Genomic DNA, 21,415 nt, shown 5'->3' with positions numbered 1-21,415 from the left:
TAAGCATATATAATCAGTATGCTGGGTTCTTGAACTACTGAGTCATGGTGACAAAGGCTGAGAAATGAAAAATTGAACAATTTAAATAATTGAATCCCAGTGAACACCACAGATAATTATTATGGGTGTTCAAAAGAGGAAGAGGTTATCTGGGATGGTAACGGTCAGGAAAGGATGTGAGAGTTAAGAATTAGGTAGGTTCGGGTGAGTGGAGGTATACTTATTCAAAGGTTAAACAAAATAAAGAACTCCTCCCACAGGAAGAAATGAATATATTTAAGCTTTTTGCATACCAGCCCTCCAGTTGTTTACATTTCTCACTGTGAACTACTTAAAAGTTCTTACAAAATTCAAAATCCAATGAGGTGAGTCTGTATAAATAATTTTTCTAGGGTTTTATTATTCCTGAATAAATTACTGAAATTTCTGAAATGTAGCAAACCTAATATAAATCTAAATGAAACAATAACCTCAAGACCATTCTTGCTGACCTATTACTGCTTTGGCCCTAATTATTTGAGACAGAAATTCCCCTCCCCACAGGCTTAATTTATTACTAAACATGTAATTTTGGAATAGCTTGGATATCCTAACAGTTTGAGTTCATTCACATATTCTCTCTCCCTGTACCATTTTTCTCAGATTTTTATATCTCCCTTTATCCACCTAAATATTTGGCAGGGAGGTTCAGAGCCATGGCTTAATCCCAGTGTTAGGATTTGGAAGAGCAAAAGAGATTAATGCCTCTGCTGTATTTGGTGTAATACCTCAACCATAGCTTGTAGACATCAGAATAATAAAAGATTACGACAAGAAGTAAAAGGGAAAACAAAATTTTCTCTTTAAAAAACAAAATTCTCATAAATAAAAGCATAAATACATAAAAAAATAAAATTTCCAAGTGTCAAACTCAATTTTCCAGAATAAATAGATTTTACATGATATAAAGTTGAAAAAAAATCTGTTGTATTACTTACTTGGTTGAAGATAAAAGGAACCTCTTTCTTCTCTCCCACTTTCATAGAAGATATGGGAAATGTTGCTGTCCCCAGAGTTTCATCCATAACATAATTGGCATCCATCAATGTGATCTACAGAAAGTAAAAAATAGGGCACAAGTATAAATTTTCCCTTGGGTCTTTGTAAATTATATCTAAAATCTCCACCACATTTTAAAAAATTAAAGTTCTCAAATGATATGTAACAGTCATTTGAGAGCCTCAATATTCACTCAATAAAAATATTTTGTTTTTTCTTTCTGAATGCTATATTTTCAACTAAAGTAATAGTTAATTTTTTCACTTTCCTAATTGACATACTCATTATTATGTGTTCAAAAATGGAAATTTGAACACACAATGCAATATGTAGATGATGTATTAGAGAATTATACACTTGAAACCTGTATAATTTTACTAACCAATATCATCCCTAATGAATTTAATAAAAAAATAATAATAAAATGGAAGTTTAGCCCCTCTCAAGGGAAATGCTATTTTGGAATATGTGAAAGAAGTTAATGTAGAACATCCATGCAACTCTTTTGGCAAAGATTAATTTTAACTTATTTTAAAGACAATTGAAAATACTTTTATTCTGTTGTACCTTGAATCCTCCTTTTTATAACAGAATATATGTTTTCTCCAAAGCCTATGGGGAGGATAAAAGAGTCTTCCCAGCCCTACCTAAGTCCTGCATTGACCACTGGACACCCACATAATTTGATGTGAACCATCTGAAAACTGGTCTACTCTGCTGCCTGGCTGGAGTCCACTACTGAGGAGAAAGAAGGAGGTACGGCGACAAACTGAAGCATCAACCTCAAATGATGACCGTCCAACAGTCCCCAAAGGATTCACTTACCTCCAAAACATTTTCCTGATTAGGATCCAAAATAAATTCAAAGGTCTCATTCCACACTGGGTTGATGTCATTATTGAAGTGTCTTGTTCTCTTCCTGCTGTCAGGGGTTGAGGAGATGAAGAGTTCCACGTAGGGGTCTGGAGTGTCAACTATAGACATTAAACACAAGTGGGAAGGAGGCAAATGTGATTCATAGTTCCTAATTTGTTTTTATTAGTATGTGTTGTCGGATTATTTTCCATGAATCTGCAGTAACATATTCAAAATATCTGAGACAAGATAGTATACGTATAATAGAGGACCATGGTAGGTTATATACTTTTTATATATTATGTCCCTGATCTTAATACCAGTCTTAATATGAGAGGGAATCATTTAGTAGGTGATTTATTCAGAATCCTCTGTCCACCATGTTCACTGAAGTGAACATCTCAGTCCAACTACTAGACAATGATAGCAATTTCACCCAGCTAATTGCAGCATAACCCTCACCCCAGGACTATGATGGTGACAATATTATGGGTTCAGAACCATGATGCTTGTCCACATTACAAAAATGATCTAATTACTTTATTTGCAAAAAAAAAATAATGAAAGTTGGTGTGAGATACATATTGTTTGCAGTTATAAATATTGTTTGCTGCCTTGTGTGGTAGTACAGGTTGTGCACTGAACAACTCTAAGAGGTCGCATTTACATTAGTAGTCAACATATATTTCTGTATTTATTATGGTGGTATTCAATCAAATGGAAGTAGGTGTCTCAAGGAAGTGACAGCTTTTTCTAGAAAGGTCTACTTGAGTCAGGATATGATATGTATGCCATTTTGAATAAAAAGTAACAACTGCAAATACAGGAACTACTTAAATTTCCTCCCTCTCTATATACACTTAACAAGAAGGCAATTGACCATAAGCAGCGAAAGTATTTATCACTCTCTCTTTCGTGGTTCCACTGAATCCTTCATCATCTTATATCATAGTGCACAGTGTATTTTATGGATGAAATTATAATCGATTTGTCTTTTCCCACAAGACTGTCAACAACTTGAGGGCAGGGTACCAAGTCTTGCTTATCTTTATATCTTCATAACCTAGCAACCATCACAATATTTAAGGTCTCCTAACTTAAGGACTCAACTTTTCCCTTTAATACATCCTTTCCCAGGTGGCCATTATAATTCATAACCACAAAACCCAATAATTGAATAACGACTGCTAGGACCTCTGTTAAGCATTTTACACAAATTAGTCTCAATTAAATCTCACTAGAGCACTACAGGTGTTGAGTCAACAGAAACTGAGAGATGTTAAGCAATCTGTCCAATATCACACAGCTAGTAAGTATCAGAGCAAGATCTGACTGCAATAATCATTCTTTTAATGACATCATGCTCCAAAGAGCTAAAGATGAGATCATGAGGTATGGATGGCTATGGAAAGGGGATCTGGACTTAGAGTTTTGTAGAAGAGAAAGGGAGCGAAGGGACAGGAGTAGGGAAAGAGAATGAGAGAGAGAGAGAGAGAGAGAAAGTGGGGCAGAGGTCCACACAAAAAGATACAAATACTGAAAACAAAAGAAAAGCAAAAATAATAATTCTGAAATGATTCTTTTCCCAAAAGTTTAAAATAAATATATGTTGTCCTTTAACTGTAGTTATGGTTATCAAATAATGTAATCAATGCCCTTCACATAATTTTTAAACACTGCTTACTTCTTATATGTGTTCATCAGATTTTTTTTTTTAAGTGTGCTTGTTCACTGTTAAATGGGAAGATCTAAAAATGAGGTATAAGCATTTGGGAATGTATTTAATTTTCTCCCTTGGAGCTTATGCATCATTGGTCAAGGAAAACTGAGTCTCAAAAGTGGGAGTGTAATGTAAACGCCTAGGTGATGGTTAGCACAGACATCTGACTCTCATCCCCTAAGACCCCAAATCAATAGATCTGTAGTGTGCCTAGAAATCTGCATTTTAAAACAAATATTCTAGCTGACATTGACTTAGGCCATCTTCTGTTCACACTTTTGATATCCTATTTGGAAGAAAGGAAATAGTTTTGCAATTGTATGTATTTTTATTGAGATATAATTGACATATAAAATTGTGGAAGTGTAAGGTATACAATGCATTGGTTGTATATATTTATATATTGCAATTTCAAACTTAGTGATTAGATAGTAGTATCCTTTACCTGTAGTTTTACTTTCTACAATTTCAGTTACCTGTGGTCAACTGTGGTCCAAAAATTGTAAATGGAAAATTCCAGAAATAACTCATAAGTTTTAAATCACACACCATTCTGAGTAGCGTAATGAAATCTCACAGTGTCCCACTCCATCACGCCCAGGATGTAAATCACTTTTTTGTCCAGAGTCTCCACAACGTAGATGCTGCCTGCCCACGAGACACATAGCAGCCACCTTGGTTATCAGATTGATTGTAATGGTATTGCCGTGCTTGAGTTCAAGGAACCCTAATTTTACTTAATAATGACCCCAATGTGCAATAGTGATGGTGGCAATTCGGATATGCCAAGAGACGCCCTAAAGTGCTTCCTTTAACTGAAAAGCTGTGTATGTATAGGAAAAAACAGTATATGTAGGGTTGAGTATAATCCATGGTTTTAGGCATCCACTGGAGGTCTTGAAACATATCTCCCTTGGACAAAGGAGGACTCCAGGATCTCTCAAGAGGACAATGAAAGAAATTAGGAAACAAAAAGACTGGGTAGGAAGGACAGCAAGGGGAATCAACCAAAGAAGAGACGAAAATGCAATAAGAGGACTCTACCCAACTCCTCAACCAAAAGAGATGATCGTTCCTTCTCCTTAACCATGTTTCTGCCATGTTGCCAGTGCTCAGGGTCGCAAACCAAAAGTAAAACTACATGTTTAGAATAGCAGGTTGTAGAAGATTATAAAGAAAAATATTATTCCTCTTTTTGAGTAGAAATCAATATGTAATTTTAAGAATATTCAATTGGCACTTTACCTTAAATGTATAAAAAATGTAGCCCATGGTTCTTTCTCATGGGGCTAATGCTCCATATGTTTTCCCCAAAATATTAGAGAAAACATACCCAAGAAAAAAAATTAGAAAACTAAAAGTGTGTGGGAAGGGGCGGCATAAAGATGGTAAACATCATTCAGTCAACAAATATTTGAGCGCCTGTTATACACTAGGCACTGCCCATCAAGGAGCAGTTTGGCTTTGAGACGGAGCCAAACACAGAACTGTAGATTTGAGTTATGGATGAGTCAAATGCTAATAGCCTAATTTTAGAGACAAGAGGTAAATGAGAGACACGCAGATACACTAAGCCAGTGACTCAGTCACCCAGATTATTAAACACAAATAAAGCCAAACTGTAGGTGGGGGAATCGCCTTTAGATGCTTTATCTTCATTTGAATTATGCAAGAAGTGGAGAGATTTTCTTGGGCCAAACAAGAAAGAGGAAGCAGAAAGTGAAGTTCCATGGGAGGAACCAGAAAAGAAAAGAAAGCACAAATTGAAGTGGCACAAGTCAATCAGGGATATAACTATCTTCTCAGCTAACTTGGACTCTCATTAGGTCACACGCTTTAACAAATTACAACTCTGACAAAATGATCCAGAAAATACCATACAACGAGATGCCAACGCTACATTTCTAGGTCAAAACGTCAACAGACCTTTTTTTTTTAATTGAAATTCATTTCAAAGCTGTCACTTTGGATTCTTATCATTTTTACTTTTAAATAAAGTCAATATTCTAAAATTTTTGTCAAGAGTGATAGTTTTTCTAGCTTTCTCCTCTTGCTTCATTAGCAAGAGAATTCAACGCCAAGACGTCAAAGGATCTTGGGCGGTGGAAAACCACTGACAGTGGCAAACTTTGATATTGCAATTCTGCATCATTGCTAATCTTTGCACTCTAAGAAACATTTGTAGCTGTGACAGACAGTGCGGGATGAAAAGAAGTCTTAAGAGGCTAGTTTAAAGTTGGATTACGATCATTGCACATCTCAGCTCACTTTCTCTACATAATCTATAATCTTCATTGGCATGGTAACACATGAAAGCTTTGAAAAGGGAAAGCTGTCCAATTGGACAGCAAAATTTAGCCCAATGCTTTAGAGAAGTTCCTGGAAATCAAGTGAGAGAAAAAAAGGTCAAATGTAGGAAAATAAATGATTTTTTTCCTCCTGTGTACTTATGGCTTTGTGAATTAATGCCTCTGGGTAGTTGGGTGTTGATGAGCTTGAGCCAAAGGTGGTAAAACAAAGATGAAATGTATGGGCAAAGACTTTCTTACATCTCATCCTTTTACCTAAATCTTAACAAAACAAAAAATGTCGGGGGTGTGGGTTTCAGATTTTTGTTCCTCCCATAAAGATGACATGAAACTCCACGCACCAGAAATAGCTTCAGAATGCCAGGATTGTAAAATGGCTCATCAGCTTCAGGAGTTTAAGGAGTGTCTGCCTCAATTGATAACAGGTCCATCTGTCATTTTGACTTTGAGCAATATGTTATATGATTAGGACCTGATGGTAGCTTCTAAACTCCAGCTTCTATTTTACATATTCACCAGTTGCTTTCTCATATCCACTTCACTCTGTAGCAACTTAAAGCCTTTTCTTCAAGTAAAGATGACCCGTAACCTGTTACAATTCTTGTGACAAGCAGCAAAAAAATCCCCAAAGTAAAAATCCCCCCAAATTCACAGTCAAAATATCAGATTCTGAATAGCTATGATCCACTGATGGTGAACTTAAAGCAGTGCTTTTCAAAATGTAGTCACTAAAATATTTTCACAAAATCAGCTGGAGTGTTAAAAATGTAGACACCTTGCAGCTTCAGTCAGAGGCTTCAGCATGGGTTTGGAAATGCATTTTTAACAACTCGATCAGGTGATTCTCACGTACACACGTGTGAAAAATGGGATTTAAAGTATATAATTAGATTCGATGAAAGAACAATGGTATAATAACACCCACAGAAAAACAGAACCATTCTGATATTGAAAAGTCAACATGCTTACTGGTCTTCTGTCATGGAGTTATTCTGCTCGTAGATTTTTACTAAGCACAATCCAGTAATTCATTTCTGCTTCTCTCTAACCATTAGGTACATTTGCAAGTAGCCACATGAAAACAAGTCCAAAAATAAAGTTCATGTGGGTGTGTTAGTTGGCAGTCTGTTTAAGGAGATGGGCTGATATTCAAGCGTTCTGCTTTAGTTACCACCAAAGTAAGAAAGCCATAGTAAGACCAAACCTTAAGGAATCGTTTTTTGAAAGAAATGCCTCTGAATACTATTCTCAAATGTGGTCACTCCTTTGAAATATTTATGATTCAGTGATAATGGTAATTACATGGAGAACTTAAAGCTTTTAAACGTAAGAGTTTTTATGATTGCCAACCTTTGCACTATTCCTGTACGACACTGGCTGAATCGCTGGTATACATCCTAGGAAAGTGATGGTTAGCCCTACTATAAATGTATGGCTTTCAAGAATAGTTTAGTTCTTTTTTTTTGTAAAATTTGTCTTGAAAGGTAAGATACATGCAGAGAAGTTGGAAGACTGTAACTACAGTTTTTTAAAAAATGTTCATAAACTGAACTCTCCCTTCATACCACCACCCAGGTCAAAATACAGAATATTACCAGCAACCCAGAAGCCTCTGTCACCTGCCTCCAAAAGGGTGATCACTACCCTTCTATCACCATAGACTATTTTTACCTGTTTTTCATCTTTATATAAATAGAATCAACATATACTCCTGGGTCTGGCTTCTTTTGCTCATGATTAAATTTGTGAGATTCATCCACATTAACATGTGTAGAATAGAATATTCACTATTATTGATGCAAACTGCTTCAGGTGTGTATATTCCATACAATGTTTGTCTATTCCACTACTAATAAACATTTGCATTGTTTCCAGTTTGGGCCATTATCAATGGTGCTGCTATGAACATTCTTACACGTGGCTTTTGGTGATCACATATGTATGTCTCTGTTGTGAAATTCTTAAGAATGGGATTGCTTGGACATGGAATTGTTATGCCATCAAATACCCTGAGGTTAATAGTCACAGGGCAGCACATCTTTCCCAACATGTAATATTGTCAGTCTTGTAATTTTAGACATCCGATGACTGTGTAACTTATTTCACACATCCTGATGATTATATAAGGTTCAGTACTTCATACGTTTTTAATGGTCAGTTGGACATTCCCTTGAGTGAAAGCCATATTCAAGTCTTTTGTCCTTTTTTTTCCCTATTGGTTGTCTTTTTTATATTGATGTATAGAGTACTTTACATATCCTGGATATGAGTCCTTTGACAGACACACTTATATTGCAAATATATTTTCCCAATCTGGGATTTATCTTTTTATTACTTTAACGATGTCTTTTGATAAAAAGAAAAGCCTAACTTTAATATAGTCCAATGTACCCATTTGCTTCCTTATGATTCATGCTTTTTGTCATTTGTTTAAGAAAATTTTAGCTTATCAGATAGTTTTTTAAAAAAACTATCTTCAAAAATCTCATTTGCTTTACCTTTTCCCTTTAGATCTAAATCCCATATAGAATTAATTTCTGTGTATACTATGAGGTTTGTGTTAAACTTCTTTTTTTTTTCCATATGTATAACCAATAGACTCCAGCATTACTGGAAATACTGCTTTTAACCCTTGCATTGTAATATAAACTTTGCATTAATCAAGTGGTCATATAAATGCAAGTTATTTCTGGACCTTCCATTTAGTCTACTAGTCCATTAGTCTATTAATTAAGCTTGCACCAATACCACACTATTTTAATTATCATAGTTTTATGATAAATCTTGATACCAGGTAGTGTAAGTCCTCTAACTTTGTTCACCTGCTGCAGGATTATTTTAGCAGTTAATTATTTTAGCACTTCAAAGCCAAGTTTTGTTAAGGAATCCAACTCTCAGTTTTTGGCTTTTCTAAATGTGGTCCCCCCCACCATGCTTTTAGGATGTTTTTTGTCTTTAGTTTTCAGCAGTTATACCACAACATGTATAAGGTAAGTATTCTTTATATTTGTCCTTGGGTTCATGGCACATCTATGTATATAGCTGAATATATTTTATCAGTTACAAAAAATTCTCAGCCTTATATCTTCAAATATTATTTTTCCTTTTTTCCCCCCAATGTTTTCTTCCTTTTCTTTCTTCCTTTCTTCGTTTCTTCCTTTCTTCCTTTCTTCCCTTCTTCTTCCCTTCTTCTTCCCTTCTTCTTCGCTTCTTCTTCCCTTCCTTCCTTCCTTCCTTCCTTCCTTCCTTCCTTCCTTCCTTCCTTCCTTCCTTCCTTCCTTCCTTCCTTATGCTTTTATTCTACATTTTATTTTCATTTGGTTCTCTGTGTTTCAGTCTGGATATTTTCTACTGTTCTATTCAGTTCACTAATTCCCTCTTTATACGTGTGTTCAAACTACTACTGTGCTGAGTTTTAAATTTCATTTACTGTGTTTTTAGTTCTAAATTTTCTGTTTGATTCTTTTCTATACATCTGGTTCCCTGGTAAAACCCTCCATCTTGCCATCTAGTTCTTGAACATATCGATCTTAGTTATTTCAAAGTCCATATTCAACAGCTGTGGATCTATTTATTTTTTTAGATCTTGGTTTTTGGTATACTTGGCAATTCTGAATGGAATGCCAGACTTTTTTTTATGAAAACTTGTGAGGAAGGTACATCTACTCACTAGAAGACCTGCCTTATTTTCTGGCAGGCAGTTGAGAGAAGGATGGATCGCTTCAATTGAATCAGATTCAATTGAATCTGATTCAATTGAATCAGAAATTGAACTGACTAATGTCTTTGTAAGTTTCAGTCTAGCTCTCATTCACTCCCGTTCGAAGCTTCTCAATTGAGATCTCAGGGTGCTCACTAGGACTGTTTCATTTGGCAGTTCTGATATACACTTTTTAATTCTTTTAATTTTTTATTTTTTGTCTTAGTACTATGAGACTGCCAATATCTCTGCTTTGTTTTTCAGGTATTTTGTGTTTGCTTCTTAGCCTACTGCTCTGCACAGATTAAAAATTGGGCTTCACCTGGTGAAGGCACTTACCTTCAGGCTTCTCCAAGCTTCCCTTACTCTTAGGGAGCTTGCCCCTCAAATTCTAACTGACTTGGTCCTGAAACCCAGTTTTTATGTCCCCAGCTCCTCTGAGGTTGCCAAAATTTTCTGCCTTTTCACTACTTGGCTACTTCCCACATTCCTCTCGCCTCCCAAACCTAAACTTGCCAGTGCATAGAGCGGGGACAGACCTGCAAAATATTGGGCTTACTTCAATGGCATCTCTCCTCCCTGAGATCTTGCTCCCTCAAATCTCAGTTGACTTAGTAGCTTTTCAATCCTTCAGACATTTCTAAAAATTAATTTAATCTGTGTTTTCTAAATCACTCCTAGGGGAAATGAAAACTCTGCGATTAGTTACTTGAGCACAGTCCAATGACCATTTAGTTATTAACTTGTTCAAATACGTATTAGTCCCTATTCTTTTTTATTTCATTCTTCACACGGCTGCTCTAACATTTACTGCTTTTCTCAAGTCACCCATCTTAGTCACTATTCCTCATCTGAGGACACAACTCATCCCCCCTTCACTGAGAGAACGAAAGGAGAGAATTGGATGTACTCTTTCAATTTCCCTTCCATGTACCTTACAACTTGAAAAATGTATTTATAATTTAAACATTTATTTATTCATACTTAACTTCTTCCCTCACATCTTGGAAGAAAAAGTATTCATCCATATGCTCTTCTCTGAACTCTACTCTGAGACCTTCAATCTGCTCTTGAATGCCTTAAAAAATGTCTCATATATGTACCTAGTAAATACCTTGAAAATACCTCACTCTCAACATGTACAAATTTATTTTCTTTCCATCTTCCTTTCCCTAAATGCACAACAAAAGAAAAGGGAAGCAAGACAAACCAAACACCTAAAGAAAAAACTTGGATATTTTTCCTGACAGGAAAGTTCCTGTTTTACTTGGTGGGACCATCATTTCTAGCTGTCAGAGGTAGAAACACAAGAGTCATTCTCTTTTCCTCATAGCTCCAAGAGTCAATCTGTCTCCAAGTATTGCCTGTTTTACCTCTCACATGCCTCTCACCTCTGGCTCCTCAATTCCTTTCAAATTACCAATGTCCCCGTTCAACTAACTATCACCTCTCACCTGGACTATTAACATGATCTCACAGTTGCTTCTTTTCTTCCAATCAAGCCCCTTTCCATCGTGCCCGCACAATTGTCTTTCTCAAACACATTTTTGGCCTTCAGTGCCTTTGAAGGGCAGGCCTCAACACGTGAGAAAGGCCTACAGTGGCTCCCACCACTGGACCCTGGGTTTCCTTTCGGTCAGTGATCCTCCCCCACGATGCACTAGAACATCACTCTCACTCAACATTTAGGCCACGAAGCATCTCGGAAATCCACACATTTCAAACATTCCACAAAGTTACACTGAAGTCAGAAGCATTTGTTCTAAGAGAACATTGCTTCCCTTTACTTGTGCATATTGTTCTGTTTTCGTTTGACGGTTCAGCTGATAACTAAATAACTAAATGTTCTTCAAGTCCTTGTCCTTGTTCTAAGAATATCCAAGATAAGGGTCCAACGGCTGTACAATTAAAGGATGAGTGGGATGAGATGTTATCGCTGTTTTCTTTATCCAGTTTATACATCCCTAGTCAACTAGTTGTTCTGTTTTCCTATCGGGTAAAGTTGGCCACTATAAATCCAGTTTGCTAGAGAGTTCATCTATCTACATCTGCATGAAATGAAATTAATTCTACATAAAGCTTTAACTTGTTGATATAGGTATTATTATTTCCATCACATAGATGTAGAAACTGAGACTCAGAGGTATTTAGCAAGTTGAATAAGATCATTTGGAGACAGGGTTTTCACCTAGTCTTTCTGAAGCCAAATTCCTTGCTCTTTCATATATACCGTGTTTCCCCGAAAATAAGACCTAACCGGAAAATAAGCCCTAGCATGATTTTTCAGCATGACATCCCCTGAACATAAGCCCTAATGTGTCTTTTGGGGCAAAAATCAATATATGACCCGGTCTTATTTTCGGGAAAACACTGTACCAACACTAATAACTCTTACTTATTTTTGCCTCTATTACACTGCAAACTCTATGATGGCAGGAGACACATCTTTCCTATTCACTACTGTGTCCAAGAGTCCAGCACAAAGTCTGAAACATTATAGGAACATAATAAATATTACTGAAATAATAGATGATGGACTAGCCCTGAGCAGTACTGTAGAAGTACTATAGACACAAAAATCTCCCCTCCCTGACTCCTTTTTACTCTTAGGTAGTACGTTTCAACCTTCCTGGGGCTTTGTCCCGCCCCATTGATTTATATTTTAATATAAATCAATGTCAGTCATTTCTTCCAAGTGCATTTGTATTTAACCTTTATTTCCAAATAATAAATGCAAAATAAATGAATGGATGAATGAATAAATAAATAAGTAAATAAATCCTCTAATCCCAGCTTCTTCCCTTAATAAGTCTAAGGAAGTGGGTAGAGTACCAGGGCACTTGTTTATAAGTAGCAGCCCCTGCTCCTTCCAGAACAGGCTCAAAAATTGGAATTGTTTTGGCTACAGATGCTGAAGGACAGTCCCTGCACATTGCTGTAAATTCAGAAGCTGGAAAAGTTAGTGAAGAATTCAGTGTGGTTTAGTAAAGCAGACTTTGGCAGTGATTCTGTGTACACTGAAGAGAGACGAGCAAAGCCCTTCCAACACCGGCAGCATTGTCTTGGAACCCAAATAATCACAGCATACCTTTCTCATTTGAAATAACAAAGCAATTTTATTAACACTATTTTGAAATCCCTTTATCAGGCAGAGTCTCCAATTTGAACTCTATTTTTCGTTTTCCATTTTCTCACAGTCTCAGATCTATATTAGTGCTTTCTCGGGTCACATGTTTCCTTTTGCAAAAGGACATGAAACTATCAGAATGTACCATCAGCCAAATGGATATCAGGAAGAAAGCCCAATATCATCTACTCGCAATTGACTGAGTACATTTTGTACTAACAATTGACTTAGTATATTAATGAGGTGGGCTACCATCCAGCATGCAGTAAAAATGACTTATTGTACAAAACGTTGATACTCATGAGAAAACAGACAAAGACACATGCAAAACAAAACAAAGAAAGCTAAATGGAGATCTAAAACAGAACTGAATTTTTTGTTGTTGCCTGCATTGCCCTTTTCCTCAAATCTCTATGATACCTTTTTGGAAGAAAACAAAAATACCTTTGGTTATCAGCATCTACGCTTGGAATGTTTTAAAGGTCTATAATCTAGTGATGTTTCTTGGACTCTGTTTAGGTTGGAGAGGAAGAGTAATTTTCCAGAAGTTCTTATGTAGTATTATAAAACATATTTCTTATGTTATTAATTTTACCTATGTGGACTTCACTATGTAGCTGGATTGCATTCCACTCTATGCAAGAATAACTCTACTTTTTCATTAAAACAGGAGTTCTCAGCCTTGACATTACTGACGTTTGGACAGAATAATTCTTTACTCCAGGGCACTGTCCGTGGTCTCTATCCACTAGGATCCCCCAATTATGACAACTGGAAATGTCTCCAGATATTGCCACACATGTCCAGGGGCAAAACTGACCCACAGTTTAGAACCACTGCATGAAAGTAAGGCATTATCCTGGCTACCTGACATTTATTCACCAGGATAAGCCATTAAAAAATAGCCAAGTTCCCTAAGTCATATGTATTAGACATACTATGTCAATCACATTTTTAAAGCCTTTTTTTATGATTTTTCCCCCAAATTGAAATGTCCCATATCCATTCTACATATTAAAAGTCTACTTAAGTTATAAAACCCATTCAAGGTTATAAAACCTATTCAAGCTGTAAACTCTTCTTGGAGGCTTATTGCCAACATTTTTCAAAAGCACTGTATAGTCTAAACACAAAATTACTAAGTATATACTCTCTTGGGTTGGTTTTCCAAAGAGCTATTTAGACCCATTTCGTCTTTCCAGCTAGACCATAACTAGCTCAAAGCTGCTGTATAAGTAGACATGAGAGTGAGGTACATTTAAGTTCTAGCCCTAAAACATAACAGCTATGTGATTTTGAATGATTTACTTGATGTCTTTAAATAAATTTCTATATCTGTAAAATTAAAATTAAAATAGCACATATCTCATAGTGTTACTGAAGTGAATAAATGAAATATAAAGTCCTAAGAACTCTGCTTAGCATTTTTATTGAACACTTAATATTGTGTACATTATATATCAAGCACTTTTCTAAGCACTTCATGATCTCATTTAATCTTCATAAAAAAAATAACCCGTGAAGAAGGTATAATTATTACCCCCATTTAACTGCTGAAGAAATTGAGACCTAGGAAAGATAAGTAATTTTCCCAAAGTCACATGGTTAATAAGTAGTGGAAGGGAGATTTGAACACGAGCAAGCCAGCTCCAAAGTCCTTGCTCTAACCATGAAACAACACTTCCCCCTTCATAGGAAGTAGGCACTCAATGAAATTATCTACCATAGGTATTATGTGTATTTCTTTTGTACTTCTTCAAGGCCCTGAGTGAGTACCAAGTACATAGGAGATGCTCAGCATTTATTGATGACGATAATAATACAGCCTGGCTGTAATAAGCACTGGGTTATATTTCTTTAACATTTCTTTTCCAAAGTTAAAATTTCAAAATTGTCATTTCATTTTGCATCTGGAGATTTGGATTACCCTTCTACATAAGTTCAAATCATTTTGTCTAGAATTTTATCCAAAATATTTCATTAAAAATTATACTGATGTGTCAAGGGAGAAGTGAGAATGGAAGAGTGCGTCTAAAGACTCAGTAAAATTTACAAAAACCTTCCTACTATACCTCAGCTAAGTAATTAGTCATTTCAATCCCTATGTCACATAATTTTTCTTTTTAAGAACATTTTAAAATACGAAAATATACTAAAATAACATATTAGAAATGTTTTCACATTAATGCTTAAACTTTTAAAGTAGCAGAGATATTCTCTTTGACATAAAAACTTAAATAGTATACTTTTCTTTAAGAATTTAACCTGTTTTTAAATTTAATTTCATTAGCTATTAATCATACCTTTTCAATATAAAAGTGGTATATGATTTTGGGCAAAGAGAATTTACTTAGCATATGAAAAGAAGGCTGCATATCACTCAGATTTTAAAAAGTTTTTGAAATGAAGATTTTCCTTCACTTGGTAGACCATTAATGTGTTAAAGTGTATATGTGGAAAAGTATTTTAAGATAAAGAAGCTCAAGTATAAGACATATATGTAAAGAACTAAATGAGTAGGATCCATCACTAATAGGTCTTAAAAAGAGAGAGAGAACATACAGATTGTTTCTCTATTAGTACTGGTGATGTACTCTTCATTTTGACAGGAACTTGCTTTTATTATCTCATGAAAACATTGCTGACAAATCTACTACTAGAATCTAACTCTGTTCATCTTATTGAATAAATGTGAAAACCCACTCAATGATCAATTGATGTTATCAAAATATCATAGGTCAGCGTTATTCACTGTGTTCATCAGACCTAAAGTACACAAATACATACATACAAGCCAAAAAAATAGAAATCTGGTAAAATGTAAAGAGAGAGGAAAAGGATTAACTGTACTCATGAAATCATTTGGCAACTTCATAAACTACATGACCTTTTACTCGACGAGGAACTATAGTGTCTTCCTAACATATTCCCCTACTACATAGAAAATACAAGATAAGAGCTGAGACATAGGTGTGTCTTCTGAAACACTTTCCTTATTTTAAAATTATCTCTTATAAAAAGCCCATTGGGAAATTATTTCATTATACTTAGAACTTTAAAAATCTTGGGTGGATACTCAAAAACATTCCAAAACTAATAGCAAACCGAAACTCATGTTCAATCATAACCTGAGGGCTAATGCTAGGGGAATATTTGATTCAGAAAAGATATATTTAAGGGTAGCAGGTGGCTATAGGCCAACAGCAGTACCAGTTATAAAAACTAATATTTGATACTCCATAACTGATCAAAACAAAGGATTAATTAGATCAATCCAAAAGTGTTAGAAAGTTTCTATGCGTTGAAAGCAAGGAAAATTCTAGATAGTTATGGATAGAAATAATCAGAGGTATTTATTATATACAAGAAAGGGAGCATAAAATCATTTTTTAAAACTCTTTATTGAGGCAAAAAAGGAAGTAATATTCAAGAAGAAAGATAATTATACATATTTATGTCGTCTTTTTGTTCATCTAAAATTCTCTGAGATCTCACTACTATGCCAGATTCCAGGCAAAGCACCTATTTTCTTTTTTTTTTCACCTATTTTCTAAAAAGTGAGTAAGACACAGGTCCCAGTCTTACAAGGACATGATTCGACTCCATGTGACAAGAGTTAAACAGAACAGCTGTCAGGGCAGCACAGGAATGAACTGTGCGCAAGAGCATCAGAAAAGACAATGGAAGTACCATCCTACCATTTGTTTCTCTCCAGCTGAAAAAAGGATCCATTAATTTGCTCAACATGGAAATTCAGGATAGAAATTCCTTGTCTCCAACATGAAAAAATTTGAAAATTACCTCCATGCACAGACCACCCAAAAAGAATATTTTGGCTCATATAAAGACTATGTTTAAGAAATAAATGTCTTATGTTGACATCTGAAATATTTTAATAACAAGAAGTAATATTTATTGAGTGCTTACTATGCATCAGTCATATCAGTGCTTCACGTATGTCAACTCAGTCAATTTTCACAACCTGTCTTAGATGAGAAAAAGAAGGCAGAGAGAAGAAACTTGCCCAAGAACACACTAGTGAGTAATGTTTTGCCTCTGGAGACCATGATTTTTCATAAATATACTCTGCCTCCTTCCTGGAGAGTCTGATCACTGTGGAATTCAAGAATGGCTACTAGGGAAGATAACATATTTTCATGCTAATTTCTACATTGTTCTTGCTGCTGATGAAGATTCTCAAGAGATTAAATAGATAATGTTTTTCTACACACATATCCAACACCCTACCTCTCATCCAACATTTAGAAATACTAGGAAGTTTGAGTTCTAAGCTTCGTTCCAAGGAATTATTCACACTTGGTGTTGACAGCCACTTCCTTTGAAGGGGCTTAATCCTCTGGGAGGTCCTTGAGGTGAGGGGATTGAGATTGCTGCATTGGACGGACAAGACTAGAGGAAAGAGGGCCACCGTTCCTAAAACTCAGATGGATTTAGATTTTCTTAAGTTTCTATCAGTGTTGGAAAGCCATGCTCCTTGTGCGTGGCATGGTAACAACAGGACGGCCATGGATCTGGACTCTAAGCTCTGTCACTTTGAGCACAGTGGGGTCACTCTGGTGTGACACGGGGTCACTGGGAAGACCACTCTGAGAGGCATTTCAGTGCCTGCCAAAAGTGGAAGCAAGGATCCATGAAAACATGTAGCAGAAGGTCTGATGTCAATAATAACAACCACCAATGCTTGTGACAGGCTCTACTCCTAATGTACAGGCAGGCACCTCTATGTGCCTAGAATACCTATAGGACCTTGAAAAGGGAGAGATAATCCATACTCCTCTACCTATTCTAGTGAGTGGGGCTCAGAGTCAAAATTAACGAGACTTAGGAAAATCATGTCAGGTGAGATTTCATTGACCTGAGTAATGAGAAGACTATCCATCTCACTATATTCTGATATGTTAACTCTTAGAGTACATGGTCCACAGGACCGCAAAGACATAAAAAGTAACACAGTGGGATAAAAGAAACTGAATACTTGCAAATCCTGGGGGTACCAAAAAAATGTACACAGTTTAAGAGATGTATTACTGTGTATTACTTTTTGGAGTTGAATTGAATTATGGTAGCAATGTGTAGTATGGCGCTCGCTCAAAAGACGGCGTTAATCAAATGAATGCTGGCATCATTCATTGTATTACAATTTTAATACAGATTTTTCCTTTCTTAACATGTGTATACATTTTTTTTGGCACCCTCTGTATTTCGTCCTTGATAAGTGGTTTGTATATGAATATGTAGTATACATCAATTTGCAAAGGAACGTTCAGGTTTTTTCAGATAATCTTACAGATGCTCCATCTGCATCCCTTGCATTGCAAGTCCCAGGTCAGTACTGTTCCTGCATCATGCTAGACAACACAGCTCCACTGAAGGAGAAGTGAAGCCACAGTGTGTTGCTTCTTTCCTTGAGATCCCAAGCAAGGTAGTACAAAGTCAAGGTTCTTCGTGAATCCCTGCAAGAAGTCAGGTAGTCTAGCACATTTAAAAAGTCTTCCATTCTGTTGGAATCACCCTGTTTTCATACTTATATTCTCTGACAATATATGAAATATATATATTAATGGTGACAATTTAAAACTTCCTTTTGGGAGAATAGCCCTGTTTTCCAAAACAATGAACATTTATCTAAACTTTATAAAGTTAACACACCCATGACAGGGCAGGTGTGCCACATCTCAACCAAAACTCTTTGCAGAGGAGAGGAAAATAATGTTTCACAATGTTGCAGTTAGATTAAAAGCAGAGTACCTGGAATGACCCTGCCTGGCTTCTTAGTTATGCCCCAAATATCACAAAATCACAAATTAGTACGTTGAAGGAGCATTAAGCCATATTAAAATATTTATAGAGGATGTTTTTATGTTTGTGAGGGAAAGAACATATTGGTGAACGTGTGTGCGTTCATAGTACATTCCATATATTTGATCATTTAACTTGAAGTATGTACTGTGACCTTCAAGACAATAAAAAGATATGCTCTACATTTTTATTGCTTGCAACCTGATGTAGTCATGATTATAATATAAAGAATTTTTAAAACGTCATGATGTAATTGTAGTACAGCTTTAAGGCATTTGTATTTATTTCTAGCATTCTTCTCAGTGGTAATGTATCGCATAAGGTAAATAATCCTCTATAGGAATTTAAAAAATAAAAAAAGGATTAAGGTGTTTATGGTTATTTCATTTTTAAAAAAGTAAAATCAGCAAAAAAACAAAAACCTTAGGATCTTGGTTCCATTTTGGAATATTTCAAGTCTTTTCTGCTCAGAAGCTCTTTAGATTCAGGCTAAGAAAATATAAAATAGAAGAAATCACCTAGACAATGTCTCCCAAAATGGATCGGCAGTGTCTGCATCACTTGTATGTTAGAAATGCAACATCTATTCCCCAGACACACTGAGTCACAATCTGCATTTTAAATAATATACCCTGATAATTTCTATGGACACTAAGGTTTGAGAAGCAGACCTGCAAAAGGCACAGCATTTAAAAAGTAGGAACTTGATACAGATCTTGCTATGAGTTTACCTAAAAAAGAAAATCATTTACCCAGAGACACAGACATTATGAAAAATAGAAGCTTGAGATTCTCAAGAAAAGCTTAAAACTATACCTTAGGAAATTAAGCAATGTAATCGTATACAATCTAGTTTAAATACAATGAATTCATAGTTCTCCCAAGTGTATTTATTCTTTCCTAAAGTTTAAATGTTGGCATTCAGCTCAGCTGTCTCCTGAATACTTAAGGGAAGTAGATCCATTAGCAATCCTACAAGTGTCCTTGGAAGCCCTAACATTTATGATGTTCATTCTGTAAAGAGAAAGAGGTCAGTGTCCAGTGAGACCAGACCAGAATCCTCAGCAAATAGGCATAATTAGGATATTGACCTCCTAATACATTGGCATGGCATTTTATCATTTCAAAATCGGTATGGTAGCCACGATCTGATTTCATCTTAGGGAATGAAACATGGCTCTGTCTAGTTATAAATTCTGAGACTGGCTTCCATCATCATTCCATGATCTGTATTTTCCCCAACACTTTTTAACAGGAGCAGAAATTCAGTGAGGAAGCTACCACACCTGTGCCAGCCATTTCATTTGGTTATAAAATGAGGTTTGTAGCCAGGGATGTGCATTTCATTTCATACAGGCTCACAGAAAATTTTAGTACCAACTGAAGTGTTACTGCCACTGGAGTCTTTCTGCAAACATACATCTTCTATTAGAAGAGAAAAGGAACAATATAGAATACAGAATTTAATAGGCATCCACCCAACACTTAGCAATGGGCACGAGCTGTCGGTTACATGTTAGATCTACTACAACTTCCTGTAGCTTTAGAAGTGACAGGTATGTTAATACAGCCAAAGTAATGCAAACCACCTGTTTTAAAAACAAGACTATCAGTGACTCAGGTGCAAATTTGAACTTCAAACTACATTTTCATGAGACATGAGCATAAGAATGAAGGGAAGGGTTGGCACTGAGGCACCGGGAATAAATGACACATTTGAGAGTAGCTGCTATGTCTGTGAAGATGCTCTCTTATGCTTGGCTGACCCAGTACCCTCAGGGAAATGAGTGAAATGTTTTGATTAAAATGTCAGTTCTGACACCTGAAAAGAGTTCCTGGATCCTGCTGATTTCATTATGATGCTTTAGCAATGCAATGTGGTATTTCTCAATGAAGCCAGTTAGGATGATTTATCAAGGGACAAAATGAAAAATAGATTTAATCTTAGCATTAGCTCAAAAATAAGCAAACACAGGTATTTTACCAGGAATCAACAATTTGATCTGTGGCGTGCCCGTGAGAAAGCCCCCACAGGCAACGCTGAAAAACCAAATAGTAATTTGCCATTCTTCTCTACCAACATGTGAAGCCTGATGGAAATTCACCTTTTTAAATAAATGCAGACACTATTAACCACAGAAGAGACTGTAGGTTTCTGTTATCCCGGTCTTGGCAGACCTTAGAACATTTTTTACAGTTCTATCCTTGTCTATCTTTAAAGAACCTCTAGACACAAACATCCCGTATCCAGCTTACTTGGTAATTTGTGTAGATCAAGCTTTCCCAGCAATATCATCATAATTCCTTCTAGAAAAGTGTCAGCTGAGGCCCACACCTTTTCTCATTATAACCTCCTACAACTTCTCCAAAAAAAGTCTTTGCACTGCATATTGTCCCCTCACTTTTTCGTACTCATCTTATTGAATTCATTTTTCTAAGACTCTGTTCTTCACTCTCATCTCTCCCTAACTTCCTACAAACTCATTAATATGAATGTAAAGTGTTACCAACAGTTCCTGGCCCTCGCCAAAAGAAAACAAAAAAAGTTGTAACTCAAACAAAATAAAATCAAACTACAAATGCTGAAGTTTTAACAGAATGCCAAAGCACTTGCCTTTCTCCTATAGCAATTAATCTCCAGTGGCTATTCCTTCTACCGGTCCCTCACTTTAAAAAGGAAGCTTCTAGAAATCAAGGGTCAAACCTGTGTTGTGGACACTGTGGGGATCCAAAAGTTTCCCTGTTTTATGAGATGAATTAATATCTCATGCTCGCTTTGAAGTATTATTTCCAATGTCATCTTAAATAGGTTTAAAATGACACTTGCAGCCTGATTCTCCTCCCTC

At 35.9% G+C, this 21,415-nt stretch overlaps 1 protein-coding gene across 1 annotated transcript in view; it reads right to left on the bottom strand.

Moving 5' to 3' along the window:
- The window catches only part of PLA2G4A (phospholipase A2 group IVA), a 139,368-nt gene that overhangs the window by 78,490 nt on the left and 39,463 nt on the right, over positions 1-21,415 (bottom strand). The window contains exons 4-5 of the mRNA XM_033091978.1: positions 1,864-2,012; positions 978-1,091 (exon numbers count right to left, since the gene is read on the bottom strand). Coding sequence (XP_032947869.1) covers positions 978-1,091; positions 1,864-2,012 — 263 coding nt within the window. The remainder of the gene's footprint in view (positions 1-977; positions 1,092-1,863; positions 2,013-21,415) is intronic.

This window comes from Rhinolophus ferrumequinum, chromosome 22 (genome assembly GCF_004115265.2).
Source record: "Rhinolophus ferrumequinum isolate MPI-CBG mRhiFer1 chromosome 22, mRhiFer1_v1.p, whole genome shotgun sequence".
NCBI lineage: Eukaryota > Metazoa > Chordata > Mammalia > Chiroptera > Rhinolophidae > Rhinolophus > Rhinolophus ferrumequinum.
This window is presented reverse-complemented; position numbering and strand designations above follow the sequence as displayed.